The 20,595-nt window shown below is 36.4% G+C and overlaps 1 protein-coding gene and 1 pseudogene across 1 annotated transcript; both read left to right on the top strand.

The window, feature by feature from the left end:
- Positions 1-11,109: 11,109 nt before the first annotated feature.
- Positions 11,110-14,772, top strand: LOC127106585 (ABC transporter G family member 1). The gene is made up of 8 exons (XM_051043866.1): positions 11,110-11,569; positions 11,678-11,757; positions 11,840-12,310; positions 12,389-12,475; positions 12,726-12,839; positions 13,223-13,417; positions 13,561-13,650; positions 13,948-14,772. Exons 1-8 carry the CDS (start codon positions 11,380-11,382, stop codon positions 14,587-14,589), a joined length of 1,869 nt encoding a protein of 622 aa, XP_050899823.1. The 5' UTR covers positions 11,110-11,379; the 3' UTR covers positions 14,590-14,772.
- A 4,860-nt stretch (positions 14,773-19,632) lies between these two features.
- On the top strand, positions 19,633-20,159 carry LOC127102672 (ribosomal protein S3, mitochondrial-like; annotated as a pseudogene).
- The last annotated feature ends 436 nt before the right edge of the window (positions 20,160-20,595 follow it).

The raw sequence follows: 20,595 nt of genomic DNA, 5'->3' as shown, positions 1-20,595 counted from the left end.
GAAAAAGTAGATGAAAAAATAAAACGAGCATGCGAGGTTGAACTACGTGAACTGTAGATTAATAAAACTGACGTCTGCAAGCTTGATTTAGAAATTTTTCGCCCGTTAATTTCAAGTACATTTGAGAATCAATTCAGCCGGTTTGTCTGTAAGTCCAAGAATTTATTTTGACTGATAATTTAAATATTATGCGTGATGAAATGCATATTATGCTATGCAAATTGTGTGAATGTCATGATGACTATATTGATTTATTAAATGAGAGACAAAATTGGGGTATGACAACCGTCATCAAACACGCAACAAAGGCTAAATACAACAAACAAGTTCGGTCCCCAAGAATTAAAACCAAAAGACCTAGAGTTAAGGCATGCTGATGTTGGGGCGAAAAACTCCGAAGACGACAAACTCACTGCCAACTAGGAAATATCATACATAAATAAAACCATCAACAGAAAGGGAGCTTACACTCTAGAAACCATGGCTGGTGAACCCATTCCAAGGACGTGGAAGGCCGCGAAACTTAAACGTTATTACAGATAAATGTTTCAAAATTTGTCCCAAGGTGTAAATACTCACATATATGTAATACTTTGAAATGAATGATATAACGCTCTTTATTAGATTGTTGTTAATTTTCATTAAAGAAAACAGAAGGCAAAGACAACCATGGCACACAAAGCCATAGCTTGCGCACCCCCTTTTTGGTAGGTAGTCACTCCAGAGCATAGGCGGTGAAGTCAAGGATACATCGAATCCAAATCAGGCCTAAACCCAGGGACAGAGAAGAGGACCTGACCCTTGTCAAATAAAGCGACGAATGAAACGAAATCTTAGGGGAATAAACCGATGACATGAAATCACATGTGAATAAAGCGATGAAACAGAATCACGTGCGGGTAATCATTAAATAAATGGTGAAATGCTAATGGCGATTCAATAAACCAGACAGGAAACCAATTGTTAAGTAATTGAAAGCATTATTTGAATAAAGGTACACATTCCTCAACAACTAAAGTACTCATTCCGTTTTTTATTATAAGTCATTTTTGACTTTTCAGACGTATTAAGAAATGTAATAATTATGGTATGAAAAAGATAAATTATGAAGAATTTTACAAAATTATCCGTTATTAATATTATTGAAAATAAAAATTGACATGATTGAAATGAGAGAGAATAATAAATATTTAAAGGTATAATAGGAAAAATAACATTAATGATACATTGGTATTATAAAACAATTTATATTGTGGTACACAATATTTTTTCAAAGTGACATATAATAAAAAATGGAGGTAGTATTGTTTAAACAAAGATTACAAAAACATCATGCCTCCCCTTCAAGCCCTTCATCCTCCTCTGCTTCTTTGTTATCGTCTACGCCATCCTCTATCGCCTTCTCTCCGTCATTGATAATCTCATTGTCAATGACCTTCTTCTGCAAGCCAATCCTTTCTCGAGGAATTTCAATTCCCAAGCAAAAAACCTTAATATGGTCAATGGCCCTCTAAAAAGCATCACCGGCACCCTAGATGCTATCATTGATGACATTATCACACTCCTTTCCCAGTTCTTGGACATGCTCCATGCAGAATTCCCTTTCTTCTTCGAAGGCCTCTTTAGCAACAATGACTTGGGAAGAAAACTCCTTTTTAGAGGATTTTGCCTCCTTCAAGGCTTTTTCTTTGTCAGGGTAATTAGAGAAGCACCACATAACATGTGGTAGGCAGTCTCAGTATCAACCATAAACTCTATCTAGCTAGTATGATAAAGGCCTTGAATGTAAGCGACATCTTGCTTAGTGAAACAGGTCCGAGCCTCTTGAGAAGTTGGAGGCACTCGAGGAGGAATAGAAGTTGGAAACTTGGGAGGATCCACCTCGGGAACTTCAAGAGAAATCCCAGGAACACCGAAGCTAGAAGATTCAGACCTTTTATGCGATCTCCCTTCTTCAGCAGGATCCTTGTCTTGACCTTGTTTATTCTTGTCACCGGTTGCATAGGGTGGACAATCATTTGATCTTTTACTCAGTCTTTTGCCTTGATCGGAGGTGGCTGACCACACTAGGGAATCAGATAAAGTCTCGACGATATTGGCAGGATAGTTGGCAGCCGAAGACAGGGAGGCAAAGTCACCAGCAGAATTAGAACTCTCATCAGGAACCTTACAGAAAATAAAGTGAGCTTCCAAAGTCAAAGGAATCACCTGGATAAAATGGTCCTTTAAACTATTTAATTTGTCCATATAAATACCAAACTTCATAGTTGATTTGCGGACGAAAGCATCCCCTGCCTGCGGGCAAGGTCCCTTAAATTTTGGGATACCAGATAAATTGACGAAAAGATTAAGGGGCAACAACACCTTCTCCTGGTACTCGCACCAGTAATGAAACACCTTGGCAAAGGCCTAGGCGAACGCGTGAAGTTAATAGGTAGTGACATATAGACGATTAAGCAACTCCTCTTCAAACCCACTGAAGGGTAACCTTAGTCTCAGCCTGGTGAAAAGACACTCGTGGAAGGGGATGAAACACCTACCAAAAGAGTTGCAGGTCCTCTTGCCATCATCAATGTGTGAAACAGACCAATTAAAAGAAGGATCCTTTTTTATCTGAGCCTCATCCACCTTCTTCACACTGTTAAAAACGGAAATCGTTCCCACCAACTTAGGATCCACCCAATGGTTGAATCCAACATCTGGCAGCAACACCAAATCTGCACGTCCCCGTCATACCATTTCTTCCCAGCTGTCATGTAAAAGATAACGCCGATCAGAAATTGCATGGTCATTCCTAAAGGTAAGGTGGTCTCTAATTTCTATATCAGTAGGGTCCCAACCACACACCACCCAAAAAGATTCATCGTAAAAGAAGGCTCTTCGCTCATCTCAGACCGTTATCGGTGGTGCTAATATGGGATAAGGTTATGGGATAAAACTCTGGGATTTTAAGGGATAAAAATTTGTGGGATAATTTTGGGATAATTTTTGGGACAACAAATAAGGACAAAATATTAGGGTTTTAGGGATAAGGGATATAACCATTGGGTTTATATAATCACCCTTTTAATTTATTTTCTTAAATAAAGTAATAATTATATTTTTGCAAATAATTAATTGGGATAATTTTATGGATAATATGGGATAAGGTTATGGGATAAAACTCTAGGATTTTAAGGAATAAAAATTTATGAGATAACTATGGGATAACTTTGGGATATTTTTGGGACAATAAATAGAGATAAATTTTTAGGGTTTTATGAATAAAAAATTTGGGATAAGGGATAACTTTGGGATAAATTTTGGGACAATAAATAGAGATGAATTTTTAGGGTTTTATGGATAAAAAATTAGGGATAATGGATATAACACTTGGGTCTTTATAATTACCTTTTAATTTTTTTCTTAAATAAACTAATGATTATATTTTTTGCAAATAATTAATTTGGATAATTTTAGGATAATATGAGATAATTTTATGGGATAAAACCTCAGGCTTTTAAGCGATAAATATTTAGGGATAACTTTGGGATAATAAATAGGGATAAATTTTTAAGGTTTTAAGGGATAAATAATTAGGGATAAAGGATATAATACTTGGGTTTATATAGTTATCTTTTAATTTATTTTCTTAAATAAATTAATAATTATATTTTTGCAAATAATCAATTGGGATAAAATCAATCTAAACCCATCTCAAACTATAAGTCCTCAACCTTAGTGCATTGATGCATTTTCCAATTCAATTACTTCTACGCCCCCGATGCGTGAGAACTTTTAAGGGATAAAAACAACCAATCAACCAACATTTTTAAGACGAACTACAGGGCTCTGATCCTTCAATAAATTTGAGGGTACATAGGCATAGAGTTGTAAGACTCTAACGAGTATAATAATAAAAAATATTTCTTAGGGATTCCCTTATTAAAATAACAAAATAATTTTGTAAGTAAATAAATAATTAAATGATTAATAAATATTAAAGCAAATGTTCCTTAGAAACACACTAATCCTAAAACTAGAGGAGGATCCCATTGAGTACAATGGAGGTAAGGGGTGCCTAACATCTTCCCCTTACTTAAATGACTCCTGAACCTAGCATCTTACCCTTAGTTAATAGGTTTTATCATTATTTCCCTGTTCCTTAGGAATGAATAAAGAATGGTGGCAACTCTGTCATTTTTCCACACACCTCTGTCATGTAAATTTACTTTTCTGCCTATCTCTATTGTATTCCATACTATATATAATCGTATCAATAATTACCGGTAATTATAACTTATAATGACAAATATTCTATTGTCTAATTTATGTAACCTATTATAGGAAAGTAGATAATTTACAATAAGGATTAAGATCAATTCCTATTAACACCCCCCTCAAATTGATGCGGCTGATCAATAAGCATCAATTTGCTAACAAGAAACTAATGACGTGGTCGCAGAACAACTTTGGTAAGAATATCTGCAACCTGAAGCTGAGCACTGACATGAGGAAGTGTTATAAGTCGGCCATCGTAGGCATCACAGATTGAATGACGATCGACTTTGATATGTTTGGTGCGTTCATGAAAGACAGTATTCGTAACAATCTGGATGGCACTTGTATTGTCGGCATAAAGTGATGTAGGTTTTGTTTGAGGAAATCCAAGTTCATCCAAAAGACCACGTAACCAAATAATTTCCGAGCAGGCAGCAGACATTGAGCGATACTCAGATTCAGTAGAGGATTTAGAGACTCTTGCTTGCTTCTTACTTTTCCATGAGATCAACGAAGAACCAAGAAACATGCACCAACCAGTGACAAATCGACGAGTGTCCGGACACCCGACCCAATCTGCATCACTATAAGCACTCAATATAGGAGCTATTCCAGTGGGAAAAAATAGACCACGATGATAGGTTCCTTTCAAATAGCGAATTATACGACAAACTGCTGCCAAATGAAGATGCCAAGGAGAATGCATGAACTGACTTACTTGTTGAACAACAAAAGATATGTCAAGACGAGTAATAGTAAAGTAATTAAGGCTGCCCACAAGTTGTCGATACAATAAAGGATCTGGCAAAAGATCACCATCATCATGGTGATATTTAACATTAACCTCAAGAGGGGTATCCACTGGATTAACTGCTTCAAGACCAGCCATAATAATCAAAACTGTGGCATACTTGTGTTGATGAAGGAAGGTTCCCTTGGACGTAGAATGAACCTCAAGACCAAGAAAATAGTGTAGATTACCCAAATCTTTCATGTGAAATGAGGTATGTAAATGTTTCTTAAGTCGCTGAATGGAAGCATGATCATAACCAGTAATAATCATATCATCAACATATAAAAGAAGCATAACAATACTCGCAGATATGTTATGAATAAATAAAGAGGAATCATACTGACTCTGAGTAAACGAGAACCCAAGTAGAGTGGAGTGGAATTTCTCGTACCATGCTCTAGGTGCCTGTTTCAAACCATATAAGGAGCGTTTGAGCTTGCACACGCCTTTAGATGAAGAGAATAAGCCTTGAGGTGGAGTCATATAAATATCTTTTGTCAAGTCACCATGAAGAAAAGCATTCTTCACATCCATTTGATGAATAGACCACCCACTAGAAGCAGCCATAGAGATGATCGTGCGAACATTTGTCATTTTGGCAACCGGTGCAAATGTCTCATCATAATCAATTCCATATTCCTGCTTATTTCCTAAAGCAACCAAACGAGCCTTGTAACGGTTGAGGGACACATCAGAGTTCAATTTCACAGAATAAACCCATTTGCAACCTATAGGTTTGACATCAGGAGGACATGAGACAATATCCCATGTGAAATTCTCTTGAAGAGCTTGAAGCTCTTCATTCATTACTTTTATCCATCGCACATCTTTAACAGCCTGTGAGTAGCAAGTAGGAATAGATATGCTAGATAGTGTGGCAGTTAGAGAAGTATGTAAGTAATCATACCTGTCTGGTGAATATCTATCTGATGCTCGAGATATTCGACCAGAATGCTGTCGTTCAACTGGTATAGAATCAGGTGGCGGTTCAGTGTCGGGAAGGGGTGTGGGAACCTCTTGTCTGCGTTTTCTGACATATACATGACCTGGTTTATAACGTTCTATAGATTGAGGCATAATAGAAAACTTAGGAAGAGTAACGATATCATTAATGGCAGAAGAAACACAGGGATACATAAACTGATTATCAAAAAATGTCACATTCCTAGAAATGCGAAAACGATGGTTCGTGACATCATAACACACAAATCCCTTATGAGAGTTACTATATCCCATAAATGCACATTGAACTGACTATGCTCCAAGCTTATGCATTTCAAATGGAGGTAAGTGAATAAAACACACACACCCAAAAGTATGTAAAGCACTATAATCAGGGTGAATTTTAAAAAGACGAAAGAAAGGAGAATCAAGATCAATAATCGTAGAAGGAAGACAATTGATCAAGAAGACAACTGTGGAAAGAGCCTCCGCCCAAAATCGGGATGGTACAGAAGCTTGGAGAAGTAAGGTGCATGTTACATCAAGCAAATGACGATTCTTACGTTCTGCCATGCCATTTTGTTGAGGAGTATTAGGACAAGATCGTTGAGACAAAATGCCTTTTTGTTGAAGGTATTCCTGAAACTCATGAGACATGTACTCACCACCAGAGTCAGAGCGGAAATTTTTTACACTTGCTTGAAATTGAGTTTCAACATATGTCAAAAATTTCTTGATCATAGAAAACACTTCAGATTTAGAACAGAGAAAATATATCCAAGTAAAACGACTATAATCATCGATAAATGTGACAAAATATTTATAGTGAGCATGAAAAACAACAGGAGACATTCCCCATACATCACTATGAATCATCTCAAAATAAGTGGAAGCACGATGAGCACCAGACGAAAAAGGAAGTGTTTTAGCTAATTTGCAAACAGAACATGAAATAGAGGTATTAGTTATAACATTTTTATTTCCCAACAAACCAATTTTAGATAAATGAGACAAAACAACAGAGTTTGGATGGCCTAATTTTCTATGTATATCCTCATAAGAATTCAAAACAGTATTACAAGAAAGAGACAAATTATTAGAAATAAATTGTATTGGAAACAATCTTCCCACTTTAGGCCCCTTCACGATCACCTTCCCCGACACTTGCTCTTGCACAAGACAACCAGTACTAGAAAAGTTAACAATATAGTTTTTATCTACCAATTGACCAACTGACAATAAATTGGAAGCAAGTCCAGCTGATACAAGCACATCCCAAAAATCAGAGTTTATGTCGCCGACATCAGTGATAGATAAGTTATTACCATCAACTATTTGAATTTTCTGATTACCCTGATAAGATTATAGATTGTTTAAATATTCTGAGGATCCTGTCATGTGATTGGATGCACCAGAATTAAGAAACCATGGGCGAGAAACATTAGAAGACTTACCCTGAATTCCCAATGCCGAAAGAGCAGAAAGTACCATTTGTTGAATCAATTCAGGCTGTATAACACCGTTGTTTGACGTACCACCATTGGAAGGACCAACTGCAGAATTTGTAGTTGCGTGGAATGCTTGCACCGAACGTTGTGTTGGTCGTGAAGGACGCGTGGGACACTCGGAGATAATATATCCCTGCTGCTTGCAATAATTACAAATCTTCTTACTGCAGTTATGAGAAATATGTCCAAATTGTTTGCAAGAGAAACATTGAACCTGTCTCATATCACGACCTTTGCCTCTACTTTGAGCAGCACATGCAACCGCCGCAGGCTCAGAAATAACAGCTTCATGAGACGTGGCTCCTTGAGTAATAAGACGTTGTTCTTCCCTTAGAAGCTCTCCAACACATGTATCTAAAGAAGGAATGGGGTTCCTATTCAACAAAGCACCTCTGACAACTTCAAATTCTGGACGAAGTTTCATGAGAAATTGATCTCGGCTACTTGTGTTGTAGACCACTTGAATAGCCACAAGAGAATTCTTCGAAACATCAGCATGTATAAGAGAAGAGTGTTTTGTCCATAAATTCAGAAAACCAGAATAATAGTCTTGAATGGATAAATTACCTTGTTTGTAATTTGCTATCTCCAGCTCTAACTGAAAATGCTTAGCAGCATTGTCTTGATTGTAAATACGCTTCAAATAGTTCCACATTTCTTGAGCAGTTGAAAAGGAGCACAAATTATTGATCATTTGAGGATCGATAGTGCTGAGGATCCAAGTAATTATTTGAGCATCTTTGGTTTCCCACGCCTCTAATGCAACTTTCTCTGTAGGTGCCTTAGACGCATCATCTAGGTGACTCCATAACCCCTTACCCTTCACATAATTTTTGAATTGAAATTCCCAAATTGAGTAATTTTTACTAGTAAATCGGACACAAAAACAATATTTTTCGTTTTCTGCGGCCATGATACAAATAACCTTTTTTTTATAAATAATAGAAGTAAACTTTTTTTTAATAAATAAACAAACTCTGCACGTGAACTATCTCACTATTTTTTTATAAACACGCAACAAAAAGAGTTCACCAATACCACTATCTGCTAGCACTGCAATCAATCACCGAACAAGCTATGAATTGAAACCGCGTCGATAAATCGGATCGAACAAGCTACGCACTGCAATCACCGAACAATAATCGATCATCGATTCCAACCACAATCTGCTAGTACTGCGTAACAGTCAGCAACCACAGAAGGAACTAGAATCCACCACAACTGAAAACCAAACGAACAAGAATCGACCAACCGAAAACTAAACAGCCAAGAATCGATCAACCGAACACCAAATGAACAAGAATCGATCTGCAAAATCCAGATTGCAGAACAACAGAAATCGCAATGATGAAATCGTGAGACGGCAACCAAAAACTCAAAATCACCAGCAGCTACAAGGTTTCTATTGCCAGAAGAAATTGTTTCCAAACTAGGTTTGAGAGCGACCAAGAAAACAAGCTTTCACAAGTTTGATCGAACACCTACTGATACCATGTCATGTAAATTGACTTTTCTACCTTTCTCTACTGTATTCCATACTATATATAATCGTATCAATAATTACCGGTAATTATAACTTATAATGACAAATATTCTATTGCCTAACTTATGTAACCTATTATAGGAAAGCAGATAATTTACAATAAGGATTAAGATCAATTCCTATTAATAAGGTGGTCTCTAATTTATATATCAGTAGGGTCCCAACCACACACCACCCTAAAAGATTCATCGTAAAAGAAGGCTTTTCGCTCATCTCAGACCGTTATGATCGCGTCCAATTCACTATAGGATTGGAGTGGAGGAAAGGTGGAAAACGACTTCCATATAAGCCGAATTAAGGGAGTTCCCCTCTCCATCCCCATCAGAAAAGCTAAGAGGACCATCTCTGCTCTCAACGGAACCTCCTCCAGATCCATAACTATCACTCAACACAACAAAATTGGGGTTGGATCATTGATTTCTAAAGGTTCAACATGTGGGATGTCAGGATTCTCACAAATCGTCGATACTTATGTTCTCAGGCACATTCCTAAGTTAGCCATGATATACACTAAAAGAGGATAAACAACACATAAAAAGAAAAGGGTTAGAGAATGTACCTGAGCAAAAAGAAAAAGGGTTAGAGAATGTACTTGAGCAAGAAGATGAAGCGAAGAAACTAGTTAAAGTAGGGAAAGTTTGACAATAGGAAAGCTCTAATAAGAAAGGAAGATAACAGGAAATAGGAATCTCCAAAGTATTGAAGATGAAGAAGAAAGGGGTCACAAGCATGCCAAGGTCAAGTATGAGAGGGAGCGGAAAGTCATTTGAAATGCCAAAGCGGCCATTATATAATAAAAAGGAAAAACATATCAATGTTGCATAATGAAGGTATATGGAAGGTGAAAAAAATGGTTTAAATGATACCTAAAAAATATAACAACATTTGAGTGGACTCGAGACACTAGGTAGAAATGTCACGCCCTAAACTATAAATCTAAAGCCATGTGCGAAGTAACTTGCAAAATGTCTCAATGATGAGATGGACATTTAATGAAGTTATCTCCTACTTAGTTCCACTTCTCAACACAGGATCACAACTAGATGTACCCGATCTAACCCTCAGAAGACTTTCCATGCACCATGGTATATCAAACTTTTGGGGCAACTATTATGTGTCAGCCTCAAACCCAAAGCAAGAAAGGCCTAATTTCGTCCCGTACACCACTTGAGCAGAAAAAGGTATGATTTTCGATCCTTAGCTAACTCTATTTCCATTATTCAAATATTGACTTGGGCAATGAAGTGGTAAGCTTATAAGTCAACCATACGCAACCATACCAGAGCAGCATATGCCACCGCAGTAAGGATATGCACCAAATATTCTTGTTCCAAAACGAATATATATATATATATATATATATATATATATATATATATATATATATATATATATATATATATATATATATATATATATATATATATATATATATATATCAATCACAAAATTGAAGAGGTTTATTTATTATTTTAACATAACATAGACATCGTGACATTAATAATATCGAAAACATAAGACACCGACAATGTTACATATATCATAGAATTGACTTTCATTTATCCATTTATTATAAAGAGTTAAAATGTTTTAATCAAATTTTATGTTTTTAGTTCTTCATTGATCAACACTACTTCAATTTAATGCATCTCTAAGTCTTTTAGATTGTATTTGATATTTGTCAACAAGAAAACCATTGCTTAGAACATTTATTTGAGTTTTTGAACACGTACCAATATTATACAAATGTCGAACAACGACATATGTCAAATATTGTGAGAAGTTAAATAATGTTCCCTAATAATATGTGGAACATCTAGTCCTAATTTAATTCAAAAATTGAGTGGGTGGAATGCTCAAATTCAAAATATGGCAATCGCTCACGGAAGAAAAAAGTCCTAATTTAATTCAAAAATTGAGTGGGTGGAATGTTCAAATTCAAAATATGGCAATCGCTTACGGAAGAAAAAGGTCCTAATTTAATTCAAAGATTGTGTGGGTGGAAGACTCAAATTCATAACCATTCTGTTCTAGTGTGCACAAGTTGAAAAGCTTCTTTCACACTAAAATAATTTGTTATCTTCTAACCATAAATAACCATTTGGGATTAATGCAAGATTCGGACAAGTTTTAAAGCTTCTTTCATATAAAACAATTTGTTATCTTCTGACCATAAACTTATCCATAAATAAGCATTTGTAATTGATGCAAGATGTGCATAAGTTGAAAAGCTTCTTTCATGCTCAAACAATTTTTTATCTTCTGATCAGAAATCTATCCATAAATAAGCATTTGTAATTGATGCAAGAGGTGCACAGATTAGTGGAGTTGACATGGGTGGTCGTGAAGGAGAAAATGGAGGAATTACTGTGACATGGGAGAATTTGGAGGCCATTGTTAGAAAAGGAAAGAATAGAAAACTAATTCTGCAGGGACTTACAGGTTATGCCCAGCCAGGGAAGCTTTTGGCTGTGATGGGTCCTTCAGGCAGTGGCAAATCAACACTCCTTGATGCATTAGCAGGTTATTAGATCAGTACTAGAGATGTCTACTGCAATTTACATGCATGTGTGATCAGTAACCACTAAGTCACTGCCTTTCAATTATAATATGATTTGAGCAATATTGCAGGAAGGTTGAGCTCAAACATACAGCAATCAGGGACGATTCTAATCAATGGCAAAAAACAAACACTGGCTTATGGAACATCAGTAAGACAGAATACCTGAATACTAACTGTTTTAGAAAACAGATAAATTAGTTACTAACCTTTTTGACACCATGTAAACTCAGGGCTATGTAACACAAGATGATGCTATGCTGTCGGCTTTAACAGCTGGTGAAACTTTATACTACTCAGCTCAACTTCAATTTCCAAAGTCAATGTCCATAGCAGAGAAGAAGAGACAAGCAGATATCACACTTAAAGAAATGGGCCTGCAAGATGCTATTAACACAAGGGTCGGAGGGTATGGTTCTAAGGGCCTAAGTGGAGGCCAAAAGAGGAGACTTAGCATTTGCATTGAGATGCTAACACGCCCAAGACTTCTTTTCCTTGATGAACCAATGAGTGGACTTGATAGTGCAGCTTCCTACTATGTTATAAGTAGAATTGCAAGTTTACGTGTAAGGGATGGTATTCAAAGGACAATTGTTGCATCCATCCATCAGCCTAGTAGCCAAGTTTTTGAACTATTTGATGACCTCTGTCTTCTTTCTTCTGGAGAGACAGTCTACTTTGGTCCAGCTTCTGAAGCAAATCAGGTTAGGAACTAAAATCCTTGTACCACATTGATTTCAACTTGACAAAATACATATATAGTAACACTTGATTCAGTGCAGTTTTTTTCCTCAAATGGCTTCCCTTGCCCAACTCTCTACAATCCTTCTGATCACTACTTAAGGATCATAAACAAAGACTTTGAACAGGTATTTATTCAAACCCGGAATCTAACAGTGTATATTTGAAAGCATTGGGATATTTAGAGGAAATTTAAGTACTGAAAAAATGAAATCCATCTCTAATTTCTGTAACTTCTGGACAGAAATTAAAGATGGATGGATTTAATTTTTTCCTTCTCTATTTTCAGCATGTACATATAACATCCTTTAGTTTAGAAGGCAGGCACAAAACAATTGAAAAACTGAAACATAATGGACTAATCAATTTTGTTTTCAGAACACTGAAGAAGGCTTTGAATCTGAAAAAGCAATTGGTATCCTTGTAAATTCTTATAAAGCATCTGAAATGAAAAGTCAAGTTCAGACTGAAGTGACAAATATAAGTAAACTTGTAAGTATCATACTACACTCCTAAATTTGACTTAGACACTGAATCACTTTGATAAATGGCTCATTGTGAACAGGAGGTACCTGAAAACCATTCGAAACTCCAATGACGACAAACACGTCCTTCCAGAAATAGAAGTTCTCGTCTCCTCGTCCTCATGACTAAGACACTGACTTGATCAGTGTTGTTTTGATAAATACAAAGGGAAATAAATATAACATAGAGAACCATGAACTTCTACGTTCAACTGGCGTTGTCGATAGTTGTTGGAGTTTTGATGTGATTTTTAAGTATTGATTCGCCTTAACCACATATCAAGGTGGCAACTGTAGAACCCACATAAACTAGACGTTTAACATATTGTTTCATGAAATTGTACGTACTAGGATTTGGGTGTAATAAAGAATAGGAGGATCCACGCTCCATTTCTGACTCAGTGTATGGTTCTTATAAAAAGATCTTCCCTTCAATTGTATCGTGATATCAGCAACTACTGGTTACGTCTTGTCGTCTTTATTGCAATATCTATAAGCCTAGGCACTGTCTTCTATCACATCGACTCAAGTAATGAATCTATTCAGGTAACATACGAAATGATTAATCAAAGCATCCTTTGCAAGAGAAATAACTACTAATTATGCAATACTAGAGAATATATCACCACCACTCCCTGTTATTTATAAATTTGAACTGTAACGGTATTCTTGTACATGGCATGTTTCAGTTCAGAGGATCGCTAATTGCATTTTTGATGCCAGTCGTGACTTTCATGACACTTGTTAGTGGATTCTCTCCCTTGATTGAGGAAATGAAGGTAAAATTGTTATCTTTCTTAATTGAAGCTTCACTGCATTAAACTCTAACAGTAGACTATTGTATCCAAATTCTAAAACAATTTGATTCATCAATAGTAAATAAAGTTTAAAGAGAGTAATCATTTACTTAGCCAAAACATTTTTGGATACAAATGTCTCTTGACAAAACTGTTTCAACTTCTGAAAGGAAAAAAGTAAAAAACTGTTCCCTCTTTTAGTAGTTAGAGTTTTGGATACAAACGTCTCTGCAATATTATTTTATCTCTGACCAAAAAAGTTTCCTTCCACCATATTAGGTGTTTGAACGAGAGAGATTGAATGGGCACTATGGCATTACTGCTTTTCTCATTGGCAACACATTATCTCCTATACCTTACATGACAATGATCTCTCTCATTTCTGGAGTAATAGTGTGTTACCTTTCTGGACTACACAAAGGACTAGAGCAATATCTATACTTTGCTTCTGTCCTATTTTTCACTATGATGTGGGTTGAGAGCCTTATGATGGTTGTGGGGAGTATCTTCCCAAATTACGTGATGGGTGTGATCGTTGCTGCTGGAATTCAAGGACTTACAATTTTAACAGCCGGATTCTATCAACTTCCTAATGATCTTCCAAATATATTATGGAAGTATCCTTGCTACTACATTTCCTTCCTAGCATATGCTTTCCAAGGATCATTCAAGAATGAATTCGAAGGCTTAACATTTGTTTGGTATCAAGATGGAGGTACCATAACCGTTAGTGGTAGAGATTTCCTAACCAATACATTGCATGTGCAAATGGGTCACTCTAAGTGGGTTGATCTTGCCATCATGTTTGGAATGATTGTTGTTTATCGAATTCTATTCTTGATCATCATTAAAGTCAAAGAGCAGTCAAAACCTACTCTTCCTACCATAAATGAACGGTCCCCAAGCAAAAACATGATGTAGAACCATAATGTTTGAACTCAAAATAATGTTTACTGCTGATGTTCGGGATAGGACAATATCATGAAAAAACATCAAGTCAAACGTAACTTAGAATATCATACTTTTACATTTTATGCTATATTAAATTTGTAATGACATAAAAAGATACTGTGTTTAAAAACTAACATGTTTTATTATGTTATTATTGTTATCACCACAGTTAAGTTGTTCCAATAATTAAGTGTAACCAACCATTTATATTACTATGCATATGAGTTGGTATAGTTTGAATTATTCATTGCTTAATATTAGGAATCAACAATAGGGTTCCCTTAAGATTAGGAATTAGTTATACACTCAAGTATCACTTGTATCTATAAATACTCAGCATTTAAGTCTGGAACAGAATATAAAAGAATCATTCTCTTTATGGTATTCAGAGCGTAAAGCTTAAAAGCAATTTTTTTCCGATCCTTGTTATGCCTTCTGAACCGACGCCCACTATTTCATCACCAGCCGACAAACTGATTGTCTTGAATGCTGGTTCTCAACTCTCCATTAAACTTGATGGAGACAATTATCCTTCCTGGAGAATTGAACATGGCTCTTTTAACAGGCTATGATCTTCTAGGTTATATTGATGGAACTACACCTTGTCCATCAAAACAGCTCGCAAACGATACCACCGCTGTCAATCCAGACTTCACGAATTGGGTTTGACAAGATCAACTCATTCTACATGGTATTGTATCTTCGGTGGCTGCAACAGTGGTCACACACTTAGGAACTGTCAAAAGTTCCAATCAAGCATGGGAGATCCTTAAAACCATGTATGCGGGCCGCTCAAGAGTGCGGATTATTGCGCTCAAACAACGGATTTCCAATTTCAAAAAAGGAAATCAATCGATGGCTACATATCTACAAGGGATAAAGGCAATTTCGGATGAACTCTCAATCATTGATCATCCCCTTGATGAAACTGATCTTGTTATTCACACTCTCAATTGTTTGAGTGCTAAATATCGTGAAATTTCCGCTGCACTTAGAAGCAGAGAAAGTCTTGTTGCATTTGCTGAACTTCATGAAAAACTGATGGATTTTGAAACAATTCATCATCCAGTTGATCCACTTGCTGTTGACAATGTGATTGCCACTGCCAATGCAGCCACAAGAACAAAAAACTATCACCACAAAAACAACAACAACCGCAGCCCTTCACCAACTTTGCGGAATGGAGAAAATAAGGTGGTCTGTCAGTTTTGTGACAAGGTTGGTCACACTGCTAAGGTTTGCTACAGAATTAAGGGATTTCCTAAACGAAACGGCCCTAAACCAACAACGAACTTTTCTCATAATCAGGCTGCAACACAACATGGTAACTGGGTCATGGATACAGGAGCATCTCATCATATTGCTCAGGACCTACAACAACTTACCTTACCAAATTCCTATCCTGGAGCAGATCGGGTGATTGTTGGTGATGGAACAGGTTTGGAAATTACTCACACTGGTAACTCTATTATTAATACTTCTGTCAAACCTCTTCATCTTAAACAAGTCTTATGTGTTCCTAAAATTCAATCTAACCTTTTGTCTGTTTCCAAGTTATGTCAATCTAATAGTTGTTCTGTTGAATTTTTTGCAAACCATTTTGTTGTCAAGGACTTGACCTTGGGTCAACCACTGCTTCAAGGACCACTTAAACAAGATCTTTATCATCTATCCAATGTATTTAGTTCATCCAGTCCACCGCAAGCATTGCATACAAGCATTCATTCTACATCTACATGGCATCATAAATTAGGACATCCTTCTTTCAAAATAATAAAGCATCTGACTGACAATCATCATCTACCAATAAAGCTTCCGGCCTCACATGAGTGTACTTCCTGTCACTGTGCAAAAAGCCACAAGCTTCCTTTTTCAAATCATCATCTCACAAGCAGCAAACCTTTGGAACTTTTGTACTCTGATGTTTGGGGCCCAGCTCCTGTTAGATCAGTAGATGGTTTTTTATATTATTTAATCATTGTTGATCATTTTTCCAAATATGTTTGGTTGTACCCAATGAAACATAAGTCAGATGTCTTCTCTATTTTTTGTTCAATTCAAGTCCATTGTTGAAAAATCCTTTAATTTTCTGATTGTTTCCCTTTTCACTGATAACGGTGGAGAATTTATCAAATTAAAATCTTTTCTTGCCAATAATGGCATTTCTCATTTAACTTCACCACCCCACACACCTGAGGTAAATGGAACAGCAGAGAGGAGACACAGAGATGTTGTTGAAACGGGTCGTGCTCTTTTGCATCATGCTAATTTACCTTCCCAACTATGGTCATTTGCTTTCACCACTGCTGTGTATCTTATTAACAGGATGCCTAAACCAATCATTAATATGATCTCTCCCTTTGAAATATTATTTAAAAGCAAACCAGCTTATCATACACTTCATTCATTTGGCTGTTTGTGCTTTCCTTGGCTAAAACCATATATGCAAAATAAGCTCCAATCCAGGTCTAAACCTTATATCTTCCTAGGCTATTCAACGTCTCAGCATGCATATTTTTGTCTTGACCTTTGTCAAATAGGATATATGTATCTAGACATGTCCACTTTGTGGAAAACTCATTCCCCTATCAATCCCTAATTAATTCGTCATCTACTTGTCCTCCAATTCCATCACATGACTCTTCGGTACACAGTATTATTCATGTTACCCAAGATCAAAATTCAGCTCAAGAACCAAACCAGTCCCTAGCACATGAGTCATCCACACCTGAGCCATCAGTCCCGGTATCGAGTCCCACAACAGATCCGGTATCAAGTCCTCCACCAGTCCCTGAGTCAATGCAACCTATCGAGTCGTCTGTAACAACAGAGATACCAGTGACTAGTGATAACCTAACAAGCTCTACCACCAACACTGCATCTGGTCCGGTTCCAACTTCAACAACAAATAATCCTGGTCACAAAATAATATATTCAAACCCAAGAAACTATTTATTGCCTCTAAACATGACTTGCAGGAAAATCTTGAGCCATCTACTATTACTCAAGCACTTAAAATACCACATTGGAGAGATGCTTGTTCGGATGAATTTAATGCACTCATGAATAATGGTACTTGGACCTTGGTTCCTCGTCAGGCTCATACTAATTCAGTTGGCTGTAAATGGTTGTTTCGCATCAAAAGAAATCCTGATGGAAGTGTGGCACGATATAAAGCAAGGTTGGTTGCAAAAGGATTCACTCAAACACCTGGTCTTGATTTTAAGGAAACATTCGCACCGGTTGTGAAACCTCAAACTATTAAAGTGGTTCTCACTTTAGCACTTGCTCAAGGGTGGTCCTTACACCAAATGGATGTTAATAATTCCTTTTTGCAGGGAAAATTGACTGAAGATATGCAACAGCCACCCGGATTTATTCATTATGAATTTCCTCAACATGTATGCAAACTCAAGAAGGTTATCTATGGTTTACGACAAGCACCTCGAGCATGGCATGATTCTCTCAAGGCCTTTGTTCTTTCTATTGAGTTTCAAACAAGCCTAAGTGATTCATCCTTGTTTATTTACAATAAACATGGTGTACAAGCTTTCTTATTAGTATATGTTGATGACTTACTTTTGACGGGCAGTGATACTACCTTTTTAACTCAATTCATGACAGAACTTTCCAACAAGTTTTCGCTCAAACAACTTGGTTTCCCTCATTATTTTCTTGGCATTGAAATGATCCCAACCAAGGAGGGTATGTTATTATCTCAACATGGCTATATTCGAGAACTCTTGGATAAGTTCAATATGGCTGGAGCAAAGACTGTCAACACACCATTATGTATGACTACTCCTCTCAAACTAAATGATGGATCAGCCGCTGCCGACTCAAAGTTATTCCGTAGTATCATTGGTGCATTACAATACGTTACTTTGACAAGGCCAGATCTTTCCTTTGCAATTAATAAATTGTCACAATTCATGCATCAACCAACACAACTACATCTCCAGCAGCTCAAGCGAGTATTACGGTATCTAAAACATACTATTAATCATGCTTTGCGGCTAGCAAAACCACTTCATCTTAAACTGCAAGCCTTCACCGATGCTGATTGGGGAGGTAATTACGATGACAAAACATCTACTTCAGCTTACATAATTTACTTTGGAAGAAATCTTGTTTCATGGTTATCAAAAAGACAAAGAACAGTTGCAAGATCTTCCACAGAAGCCGAATACCGATCTGCTGCCAATACTACAAATGAGATCATGTGGTTGCTCAATCTATTGAGTGAACTTGGAGTACCATCTCAAGTACCTACTCTTTTTTGTGACAATATTGGCACAACCTACTTATGCTCCAATCCAGTTTTTCACTCTCGAATGAAACACATTGCTCTAGATTATCATTTCGTGCGACAAATGGTTCAACTTGGAAACATACGAGTCTCTCATATTTCTACAAAGGACCAACCGGCAGATATTCTAACAAAGCCTATGCATCTAACCAGATTTTCATTTCTCAGAGACAAAATTTGTGTCATTGATGGTGACCCAATTTTGAGGGGGCATAATAATAGATAAGAATAAGTTGTTCCAATAATTAAGTATAACCAACCATTCCTATTACTATGCATATGAGTTGGTATAGTTTGAATTATTCATTGCTTAATACTAGGAATCAACAATAGGGTTCCCTTAAGATTAGGAATTAGTTATACACTCAAGTATCACTTGTATCTATAAATACTCAGCATTTATGGTTGGAACAGAATATAAAAGAATCATTCTCTTTAGTGACATTTATGAGACATAGGGAAAGTTTGACCAACCTGGCAATAAAATATGCACAACTTCCCAAGCTTTTATCGCCAATTCATCAAAGGCCTTCCCCGCCCCCAACCTCTCGTTTCTTTTTCCTTGCCATGAACCTATATACAATTGATGCACAAAATATTGAGTTGAACAGTCTCAATATCTCATAACTTCGTAAAGAGAATTTCGGACAAGACAGAGAAATTTTTTGAGGGATAGAGTTAGGATTTATAAGAACCTTTTTTAGGATGTTCAATTAAGGATCAAATGTTGGAACCTCATGAGTAAGGATAAGGTAATTGAATTGATAGATAAATTCATAGACCATGATAGGATAGGAGAGTGCATAAAAGAAATAGAGATGGTGGTAGAGATCATATTGATAACAGAAATTTTTTGTACGGGTAGAACTCTTATTTGAAAGAAGTGAAAAATGCGATCTTTATTGTCTAATAGAACAAACACTAATGTCTTAATTGAGTTGGTCAAGATCAAATCTATTTATCAAAGTGCTTCTCCCATTGCTGAAGACATCTCTTTTTAACTGAGAAAGAAAAAAAAAGCATTTCGTTTCATTTTTAGTATAATAGTTAAGGATATTCCATCAGTAATGAAAGAAAGGATTGGGGGATCCATATATGTTGTTCAGGACGACCAGAAGGCGCATAAATAGTTATAATTGAATGAAAAAAGTATGGTAAAACATCTTTTAATGTATTTAACTAGAAAATTGAGTAGGCCTCTGCTGAAATATCCACTCGTTATGGAATATGAGGTGTCAAAGTGTGAATTTCATATAGTAAAAAACAAAGGGATGTGCTATATGCGAAACATACGAAATTTTGTAAATATCGGAAAGGCAAATGTAGTAGGGGTTGAAAACCAAATGAAACAAAACTAGGTTTTAGAAGATATGACACTCAAAGTTGTAAAGTCAGTCGTCTTTCATATCAAGCCATTGAAGCAGCACATTAGGCTATAATCGGGCACTTCTATCGTGCAATGAGCAGACAATTTAAAAAAAAAAGTAAAATACATGTAAGAGTTTTTATAGATATCCCTATTACCATGAAACCTACATAAGTCAAAACTGGAAGAGGGAAATGAAATCCTACGGGTTGGATTGCTCTTGTGGCTGCAAGACAAGTCCTATTTGAGATGGATGGTGTGAGTTTTTCAAATGCTCGACAAGCCGCTATATTAGCGGAAC

The sequence above is a fragment of the Lathyrus oleraceus genome, chromosome 7 (assembly GCF_024323335.1).
Source record: "Lathyrus oleraceus cultivar Zhongwan6 chromosome 7, CAAS_Psat_ZW6_1.0, whole genome shotgun sequence".
NCBI lineage: Eukaryota > Viridiplantae > Streptophyta > Magnoliopsida > Fabales > Fabaceae > Lathyrus > Lathyrus oleraceus.
This window is presented reverse-complemented; position numbering and strand designations above follow the sequence as displayed.

What these genes read in the sequence shown, in the direction of transcription:
- LOC127106585 (XM_051043866.1), top strand. Translation starts at nt 11,380, where the DNA reads ATGGGTGGTCGTGAAGGAGAAAATGGAGGAATTACTGTGACATGGGAG. An exon ending in ACTCCTTGATGCATTAGCAG is followed by an intron (nt 11,570 to 11,677) that starts GTTATTAGATCA and finishes GCAATATTGCAG; the next exon opens with GAAGGTTGAGCTCAAACATA. An exon ending in TGACAAATATAAGTAAACTT is followed by an intron (nt 12,840 to 13,222) that starts GTAAGTATCATA and finishes TGTACGTACTAG; the next exon opens with GATTTGGGTGTAATAAAGAA.